This window comes from Pseudonaja textilis, chromosome 2, assembly GCF_049901715.1.
Source record: "Pseudonaja textilis isolate UNSWEBS1 chromosome 2, rPseTex1.2, whole genome shotgun sequence".
Classification (NCBI taxonomy): Eukaryota; Metazoa; Chordata; class Lepidosauria; order Squamata; family Elapidae; genus Pseudonaja; species Pseudonaja textilis.
Window position 1 is genome coordinate 13517942 of NC_141991.1, and position 10782 is coordinate 13528723.

The 10782-nt window shown below is 38.5% G+C and overlaps 1 protein-coding gene across 1 annotated transcript in view; it reads right to left on the reverse strand.

Annotated features, from left to right (window-relative positions):
• The window catches only part of AGPAT1 (1-acylglycerol-3-phosphate O-acyltransferase 1), a 62153-nt gene extending 52685 nt beyond the window's left edge, over positions 1-9468 (reverse strand). The window contains exon 1 of the mRNA XM_087928546.1: positions 9408-9468. Within this exon, the coding sequence (XP_087784672.1) occupies positions 9408-9429 (22 nt within the window). The 5' untranslated portion in view covers positions 9430-9468. The remainder of the gene's footprint in view (positions 1-9407) is intronic.
• Positions 9469-10782: the final 1314 nt, after the last annotated feature.

The following is a 10782-nucleotide window of genomic DNA, read 5'->3' on the forward strand; positions in this document are numbered from 1 at the left end:
CTCTCTCGCTCGCTCGCTCTCTCTTTCCCCCCCTCCCACCCCGCCCGCGGCTGTTCCTGCGGGTGGTGCGCTCCTTCTCCCCCCCCCGCCCACATCCCCTCCGGGTTCTTCTTCATTCAATTACTCGTTTGCTTTTCATTCACGCCGGGCTGTTTCCTTTACCTCCCCTCCCACCCTCCTCCTCCTCTCAGCCACCTCAGTTCCAGCGGGTCTACCTTCACCGGTCCGAAAAAGGCGGGTGGGGGGAGGTGGAGGTGAAAGCGGGCAAGGGAGACACGCGGGGATGTTGGGGGAGCTCCGACGTTCCCAGGCGGACACGCCCGAGACATCCTTCTTCCCATCGCCAGGGTTCAGACGGGGATCGCAGCCCGGCTGGATCACATGCTGTGCTGGGAGCTAAAGCCACTCTCGGCAGCGCCATCCTGGCTGCAAGATCCGAAGGCAGCTTTTAATAATACTAATACTAATAATAATAATAATAATAATAATAATAATAATAATAATAATAATAATAATAATAATAATAATAATAATAATAACAACAACAACAATAACAACAATTATTATTAATATTAATATAAGTCACCTAACAGCTATTTGGGTTAGAAATATATAAACCAGGATAAACATTTTAAAACAGTATCTTTAAGAAAATGCAAAACTGTAATTAGGTGTGGTTTTGCAAACGGCCATAAGATGGAGCCAGAAACCTGGGTTGTTTAGTCTGAGTCTGAGAAGAGAGTGTGTCTGAGTGTGTATCTCTGTTTCCTTCTGTTGGAAATATTGCCGTTGCTCCATTTCTTCTAATTGACTGATATTACTGGTATTTAATGTAAGTCTGATACTGAACTGTTTTTTGACACTGGACTTTGTTACTGCATTATCCCTGGATTGAAAAACTGACTGATTTACCTGTGAATGACTTTTGGACTGTTTATCTTGAACTTTGCTTAAACTTTCTGGAAGTAAAATCCTACATTTACTGTACAGTGTATCCGTGTACTGTGTGTGTATTATTCAAACACTCCTCTCTATACGTCTCCCTGTACGTGCTCATTCTCCTAATGGGGAATTACCTCAACACTGGTTATGGGCCCAGGCCATACCAGGCTCAGATAACTGAGAGTTAGTGTGAATACACAGTACTGTATACAGACAGCTGTTTACTGTTTAATTGTGGTTTACTATACTGGTAAAGATGGCACAAGACACTTCAACAAGTCTATCACTGATAACCCGGTTGGATGGAACAAACTATGTTTCCTGTCTATGAAGTGCAGTCTACTTCTGCGTAGAGAAGGTTTATGGAATGTAGTTCAAAATCCACCAGATGTAAATGCTTGGGATCCAGAAAATGAGGATGATGCCAAGAAGCTTGCTGACTTTAAACAGAACAACGAACGAGCTCTTTGTATAATCGGACTAACACTGAGTGACCAGCAGCTAGTCCATATTCGTGGAGAAGAGTCTGCTGCTAGGTGTTGGGAAAATTTGAAGAGGATTTATGTTCATGACAGTGTAGGTGCACACATACATCTTACATGTAAACTGTTTAGAGCATGTCTTCTGAAAGGTGGATATATGTTAGCTCATTTAAACTTCATGAAAAGAACTTTTCAAGAGCTACATGAAAAGGAACTGATATTTTTCAGAGCTGCATCAAATTTACATCATTCTTTCCTCATTGGATGAAAGTTATGATGATTACATATCTTCACTGGAAGTCCTGCCCAGAGATAAACTGACATTGACTGAAATAACTGGAAGATTGTTAGAAGAAGCAAGAAGATGGCTGGATAGAGACCAACTGAGGAAGGAACAAGCACAAGAAGAGAATTTGTCTTCAACTGCCTATACTGTTAGGAAATGTTTTTCTTGTGGGGCAAGGGGACATATAGCTAGATTCTATAAGAAAGGAAAAAGACAGAATACTAGTAAACACCAAAAGGCTAAGAAGAATGTTAGTTTAGCTATGTCTAGCAATTCAACTGTAAACCATGATTTGTGGGTTGTTGATAGTGGAGCATCACAGTGCATTACTAAAGATAGAAAAAGATTTGTAAAGGTGTCCACGAGTAAACAACATGTATCATTGGCAAATGGATGGAAGATTAAAGCATCAGGTGAAGGTACTGCATATTGTTCTTGTATAAACGAACATTTAACTATGTTATATGTACCTAAACTGAAATTTAATTTATTATCAGTAAGGGCTTTAGTTAATCTTGGTTATGTAGTAACTTTTAGGGGAGATAACTATATAATAGAGAAAGAGGGTAAAAGTGTTACTGCTACATTAGAGAATGATTTATATGTAATTCACGATGACCAGTTGAAGATGGCTAACTCAGTTTATAACAATGTTAAGCCACATGATGAATGTATACATTTACTACATAGACGTCTAGAGCACATTAATTTCAAAATGCTCAAACTGTTGAATTGTCAGAGGGAGTAAAATTGAAACCCTGTAGCAAGTATTTACACTGTAATGCTTGTAGTCAAGAAAAAAGTAAGGTTACTCCAGCAAACAGACTAAATGAGTTTAAGACCAAAGGACCTTTAGAGGTTGTTTTTGCTGACATAATTGGTCCTAAGAAACCAAGTTTAGGAGGTGCCTGCTATATTTTGAGTATTATGGACCATTACTCACGATATGGTTTCTGCTATCTTATGAAAAACGAAACAGAAACATTCCAACATTTCTTTAACTGGCTAAGGTTTGCTGAGAGAAAAATGAAAAGTAAAGTAATTACTTTAATAGCTGATAATGGGACTGAATTTGTTAACAAAAGATTCCAAACTATGCTAAAATTGGCTGGTGTTGAGCATAAACGTTCTGCACCTTACAGACCACAACATAACTCGTTTATAGAACAAAGAGGGCAAACATTACAAGCCATGGCTCGCACTATGTTATCTGATTCAGGTTTACCTGAAACACTGTGGGGTGAGGCCATAATGTGTAGTAATCATGTGTTAAACAATGTAATAAATACAACAACTGGAGAATTGCCATTCATTTGTTGGCATGGCAGAAAACCAAATTTAAATTACCTATACACATTTGGAGCTCCAGCATGGGTGCATATTCCCTCACAAGTAAGACTGAAAGGGCAACATAGAATTAAGAAGTTATTTTTTGTGGGTTACGAGGCCAACCATAGATCGTTTAGATTCTGGGATCAAGGCACAGCTCATGTTTATTGTAGTGCTAGTGCAAAATTTCTTGAGCACGTTGGGTGGGATAAACTGGAACAGGAATCCAGCAATGATATTATAATTGACACCCAAATAGTCCCTCAAGATGATATCAGTAAACAACAAATAGCCATTAAAGAGGAAGAACAGGAGGAAGTAGTAGAACAGGTGGAGTTTCCACCAGTAAGCCCTGTATTACCAAGACATTCAACCCATGTAACACGACCACCTGATAGATATCAGGCTAGTGTTGTATGCCAAGTGAATACAGTTCCAGTAATTCTAGTGAACTAAAACTGTATCCTACTAAGGATCAGGCTGCTTGGCAGAAAGCAATGGATAAGGAACTGGAATCATTAAAAAGACTGGAGGTATATGAAAACGTTAAGTTACCACCAGGTAAACATGCTATAGGATGTAAATGGATATATAAATTGAAGACAGGGATAGGACCCATAATGGGACCCATAAAGCCAGGTTAGTAGCACAACGGTTCAATCAGACAGCAAATGACTATGATGAGGTGTTTGCTCCTGATCTGAAGGCTACTACATTAAGGGCAGCATTAGTGTGGGCAGCTAAGGAGAAATACATTGTAAATCATTTGGATGTAGAGACAGCTTATCTGCATGCACCGTTGCAACACACTATATATTTAAAGAAACCTTTAGGACTCAAAAATGATAATACTGATAATAATGATTGCTGGAAATGGAAAAAGAGTCTTTATGGTTTGAAGCAATCAGGATATGAGTGGAACCAATGTATAGTTAAAGAATTAACTAAGATAGGCTTTGCAGCTGGCATGGCTGATCCATGTTTGTTTAAAAGAGAAAGTGATGGTATAGTGTCATTATTGTTATTATTTACTGATGACATAGCATTATTCACCAAAATTAATCACCAAGAAGCTATTGAGATAATTTCACTATTGGAAAAGAAATTTAAAATAAATCAATTAGGAGAAATCAAACAATATTTTGGTTTAAAGATAGATAGAACTAGGGGAGGATACAAAATCTCACAGGCAGATAAAATTAACCAATTACTAAAAAGTTTTAAAATGGAACTTGTAAGCCGGCTAAGACACCAATGAGCCAGGAGTTTAGCCATAGTGATGTTCAAAGTCCTATTTTTGATAAGAACATTTATCAGTCCTTGATTGGTAGTTTATCTTATCTCAGTAATTGGTCAAAGCGAGATATTGCATACAGTGTTAATCAATTAACGAGATTTAACCCTGAGACCACTGAAAGACACTGGCAAGCTGCTAAACGTGTGTTAAGATATCTAAAACAAACAATGCATTATGCATTGTATTTGGAGCCTAAAGATGAACTGAATTTGACTGCATATGCTGATGCAAGTTTTGCTACAGACATAAATACACAAAAATCTACATCGGGTACTGCTGTATTATTGGGAAAAGCATTGATTGGATGGAGATCTATTAGACAGAAACATCTAAGTTTGTCAACAATGGAGGCTGAATTCTCAAGTTTATCTTTACCATGTACAGATTTAGTTTTGTATAAGCAATTATTAATTGATATGGGAATTGATGTAAAGTATCCTATTGTTGTTTACGAAGATAACCAATCAGCAATACAAATGGCTTCAAATATTGCTGTTAAAACAAGAACAAAACACACAGATTTAAGATATTTAAATGTGGGACAATGTGTGCAAAGTAAAATGATTAAGCTAGAATACTGTATGTCAGAAAATAATATCGCAGATCATTTTACAAAGGCCCAAGGATCTATAAAGCATAAGGCATGCTGTGAAGATTATGGACTTAGAATGTAAGGTTGTATATATTGTCTTACCCAAAAGGGGAGAATGTTAGGAATATAAGTCACCTAACAGGTGTTTGGGTTAGAAATATAAAAAACTAGGATAAACATTTTAATACTATGTCTTTAAGAGACTGCAAAAACTGCAATTGGGTGTGGTTTTTCAAACAGCCATAAGATGGACCCAGAACCTTGGATTGTTTAGTCTTAATCTCAGAAGAGTGTGAGACTCTATCTCTGTTTCCTTCTGTTGGAAAGTATTGCTGTTGCTCCATTTCTTCTGACTGATATTACTGGATTTAATGTAAGTCTGATGCTGAACTGGTTTTGACACTGGAATTTGATATTTGGATTATCCCTGGATTGAAAAACTGACTGATTTACATGTGAATGACTTTGGACTGCCTATTTTGGACTTTGCTTGAAGTTTCTGGAAGTAAAAGCCTACATTTACTGTACAGTGTATCTGTGTGCTGTGTGTGTATTATTCAAACACTACTCTCTATACGTCTCCCTGTATGTGCTCATTCTCCTAACCGGGAATTACCTCAACAACAACAAGAAGAACAATAATAATAGTTATTATTCACAAAAAACAACAGTGTACACAGCAAACGAGATAACTATGCTGGGTTTCCTATCACAAATCACTAGTCGAACACTTCTCTTTTTTTTTTTTTTTTTTTTTTACTGGGGTAAAGAAAAGAAAGGTAAAGTGGATTTTATTTTTTTTTTTTTTTTTGTTTTTTTTTTTTTTTTTTTTTTTTTTTTTTTTTTTTTTTTTTTTTAAAAAAAAAAGGGAGGTAAAACCGGAAACCAGATAACCATGCTGGGTTTCATATCACAAATCTGGTGCATGCTGGTGCCTCACTCCCTCCTCCAACTGTTCTCCATAATCATCTTAGTTGCTCTTCTTTGCATTTTTTCCAAAGTCTCAACATCTTTTTTTTTTTTTTTTTTTTTTTAATTTTTTTTTTTTTTTATGGTTTTTGTTTTTTTTTTTTTTTTTTTTTTTTTTATTTTTTTTTTTTATTTTTTTTTTTTTTTTTTTTTTTTTTCTTTTATTTTGGTTTGTTTTTGTTTTTTTTTTTTTCTGACACACACGTTTACTGGTAATCCTTGATGCCAGAATGTTGCAGCATTCTGGTTACATCACAATTCTATAGCATGATAAATCCTGTGGGTACTGGAATTTCTTTCTCCCAATAGGTCAAGCTATGAATTACTTGGAAAATCAGTGACTTGGGTTGCTTTGTTTTAGAGCAGGGAGATGGGATTGGATTTTTCAAGAGAAATTCTAGAGAACAACATCACTCACATCGAGGCACGCTATTTTTCACACTTACGACTGTTGCAGCATCCCCAGAATCCATGAGAGGCCAGGCGAGGAGATGTGTGCCTCGATGTGAGTGATGTTGAGTTGGCCACGCCCAGCCAATAACATGACCACCAAGCCACACCCACCACCTAAGCCACACCCACAGAACCTAGTTGTTGAAAAATTTGAATCCCACCCTTGCTGCTATCATGTCTCGCCTAGTCTTTCTTTTCATTAAACTAGACATATGCACTTCTAGCAACTGTTCTTCATATTGTTTTACCTCCAGTCCCCTAATCATCTTGATTGTTCTTCTCTGAACTCTTTCTAGAGTCTCAACATCTTTTTTATTGTGTGGTGACCAAAATTGGATGCAGTACTCTAGGTATAGTCTTACTAAAGCTTTTGTTGTGGTTCTTGTGCAGACGGCAATGGAATCGGACAGTGGGGAAGAACAGAGACCAGTCAGGGAGTCTGGAGAGGGTCCTGCATCCGATGCAGAGATGGGGCCAGGACCATCTGGGAGTGGGGTGCTGACTTCGGAGCCTGGCAGCAGCGAGGCAGAGGACCCGGGAGAGCCTGTTCCCAGTGTGCGTATGCACAGAGCTGCTAGAAGGCAAAAGCAACTGAAACAAAAGGGTCGACACGAGAGTAAGGCTGGGAGGTGATTGCCCCTCCCATAAGGTATAAAGGTCAGGCCAAGATGACAAAACCTTTGCAGGAAGCAAAGTAGTTCGATCGGTTCAGAGTCATTCTTGAAGCTCTTTGTACTTCGGTTGGTTTCTTTTCTAGTTCATTTGATACTTCTGTTTTTTGCAGCATTTCACAGAACTGAAAGGTGTGTGTTTATTCTTGAGATCAATTGTGTGTGGGAATGAAAACAATTCCCAGCATTGCAAATATAATAAGTCTTGCTTTTAAAATAAGAGTGTGCATAATTACGGTTTAGGAAGCTGGGTCAGAAACAGCTTTATAGATTATACTAGTATCTCCTTTGTTCTAGATTGTATCTCTCCGTTAATGTAATTTAGGATTGCATTGTCTTTTTTGGGGGTGCCGCCTCACCCTGTTGGCTTTAAGACAATTGTGTAATTGCCAGGGTCAGGATTACCTGTATTGGCTTATTGGTATTCATTGGCTTTCTAGATTAACCAGCATGCATCAATAATAATGGTTCATGTTAAACCATTCTTGAACATCTGGCACCTCTCTTTTCATGTAGGAGTCTATAATGTTTATTGGATGATCCTAAGTGTTTTTTGGCAGCATATGAAATGAAGGAACTTATGTAATAGTTTGCACACTTTGTTAAGTCTTTTTTCTCCTACGCTTATATAGACTGATCTCATTTTATCTATTGGCCCCCGTGCCGTGGTGCAGGAGGCTGACTAGGCCACGCCCACCATGGCCACGCCCACCAGCAACCAGGTAGAGAACCAGCTGCTAAATCTTTTGAAGCCCACCCCCTGCCTGGTTCGTATTATCATATGTGGTGGACATGCCCCCAAAGCAAAACAAATAATGGACAAAAATACATCCATGGTTGGAAAAAATGGTAAAGCAACATATTGATTTAAAACCCGAAATATTTTTAGTGGCATGTTACCGGATAAGCATAACAAGGGGAATACATATTTGATTTGACATGTATCGACTGCCACCAGAATTGCATTTGCACAATGAAAATACGAAGAGATCCCTACAGATGAAAATGTGATTAAAATACTAGAATGTGCAGAAAAGGATAGATTAACACTAACAATTAAGGAAAAGGAAGACACTGAACATTTTTTGACTTGGGACTTATTTTATCGAGCTGACAAAAACAGAAATTAGAAACATGGAAGTATAAGGAACAATGAAAAAAGGGAGGCTTGTTAAAATGGATAAGCAAATATCAATATTATTATTATGGTCATTATGATAGAATGAATATCAATATAATGAATATTGTTGATTATCTTTGATTATCTCCTAAAATTATTTGCACCCAGACAACACATTGTTTAAACCAAAAATGGAATTTTTATATGTTATAAAATCAAAAATTTTATGTTAAAAAAAAAGAATTCAGAATAGAATAGAATAGAATAGAATAGAATAGAATAGAATAGAATAACAGAGTTGGAAGGGACCTTGGAGGTCATCTAGTCCACCCCCCTGCTGAGGCAAGAAACCCTACACCATATCAGACATCTAGTGACTACAGGTAGTCCTCAACTTACAACATCTCGTTGAGTGACCATTTGGAGTTACAAAAGCCCCCCCAAAAGGTGACGTAGGACCATTTTTCATACTTATGACAATTGCAGCATCCCTCACCATCATGTGGTCAAAATTCTGAGGCTTGGCAACTGACTCATATTTATGATGGTTGCATGTCCCAAGGTCATGGGAATCACCTTTTGAGACCTTCCCCCACAGTCAACGGGGAAGCCAGTTTCACTTAACAACTGTGTTACTAACTTATCAACTGCAATGATTCACTTAACAACTGGGGCAAGAAAGGCCGTAAAAAGAGGCAAAACGCACTTAACTAATATCTTACTCAGCAACAGAAATTTTGGCTCAATTTTGGTCATGTCGAGGACTGCCGGAACAAGGTAGCCAAGTTCTTATCTAGAAATTCTTTTCCACTTCCTTCCGTACCATAATCGCTTCCTAATCTTAAATACATCTTAAATGTATCTGCAACATGTTCCAGACATGTACACTCAGCCTATCTAGCATCAGTTTTCTTATCTCTTCTATCTTCTTCATAAAACTTCAACATTCTTGGTCAGCTTTTGGTTTCAGAGTCCTTTTTTTTTTTTTAGCTTCCTTAGCTGTTTTTCCACATAACACATTGAACTCCAAATGAGCCAGCCACATTTTACCCAGAATGTTGTGTGAATTCTACCTGTATGGTTAGTTTATGATTCAATGGGTTAGGCGAGTCCAAAAATTTGAGTTAATGCATAAATATAGCCAGGATAAAGTTAGCTGTGGATAAGCAGGTAACTGGTGCAACGGTTGCCATTATCTAATTTACTCTTTTAAACAATTTTGAATTTTTTTTTAAATCATAACCTATTTCAGAGATATTACCTTACCTAAACAGGCAAACAGATCCATCACCAGCGAGCAACAGGATAATGGAAACAGGACCAATAGTCCGTTTCCTAATAGTTTCCCCACAATTTAGCTTTACAAAAGAAGCTGTGGTTGTAACTTAATTAATTCCTTGTGAAAAGGATCTATTTAAACGTCACCAAACCAGTTTAGTCGATTGGTGTTTCACAGGGGTTGGATTCAATTTTTTTAACAACCGGTTCTGTGGGCATGGCTTAGGTGGTGGGCATGGCTTGGGGATCATGTTATTGGCTGGGCGTGGCCAATTCAACATCAATCACATCGAGGCATGCATTTCCTCGCCTGGCCTCTCATGACTGTGGGGATGCTGCAACAGTCGTAAGTGTGAAAAATGATTATAAGTCACTTTTTGCAGTGCCATTGTAACTTTGAATGGACACTCCACACAAGCAAAGTACCAGCAAAGGAGGGGGGAAAAACTCCAGAGAAGTTTCTGAGATAGAAAGTCTAGTCCTGCCAAGAATGTAATAAGGGTTAACGGAGAGGCAGTTTCTGTAAGCAACACCAGAATGTTTCCTTCCTGCCTTCCTTACAGAATTAGACCAGTAATTTCTTCTAACAACCGGTTCTCCGAACTGCTTAGAATGTTAACAACTGGTTCTAGCGAATAAGTGCGAACTGGTAGAATCCGACCCCTGGTGTTTCATCTATAATAAGTTTAATTTATTCTTCCAAAACAGAGGTTTTAAGCACAACCGATTTCTGCATTGGATAGTTGCAGGGAATCGTTTTCTACTGTCTAGTTTGCCAAAGTCAACTGTTATGCATGTTCACATGAGAATAAAATTTACATTTAGTGGGCACCTGACTGAATCTTTTTTTGTCTAGAGCAGGGGTATCAAACTCAATTTCATTGTGGCCCGCATCAGGGTTGTGTTTGACTTCACGGGGCTGGGATGGGCGTAGCTGGGGTGGACGTGGCCAGCTCAATGTCACTCATGTTGGGGGTGCCTGTGGGGGACCCGAGCGCTTTGCCAGTAAAAATGGACTCCCAACTTCCATTTTCGGTTGCAGTGGCCTCCTGCAACCCTCTGCCAGGGAAAATGGAGCTCATGCAGCCCGCCCAAGCTCCGTTTTTCCTGGCAGAGGCATCGTGGGCTGGTCCTTCACCATTTCCATGGCAGCCCTGTGGACCAGGTCTAAGCACCCCGTGGGCCAGATCGACCGCAAGGGCCTTGAGTTTGACACCCCTGGTCTAGATTGTTAATATTTCTGTATATCTATTGAAAACATCTTTATACTCCTTTCCACTGAAAAAGTTCACAGTTGAAACTGCTTTTTAAAGCAGCATAAAATGTATATTGAAACACAGATTGTTAATCTTTTTGAACCATG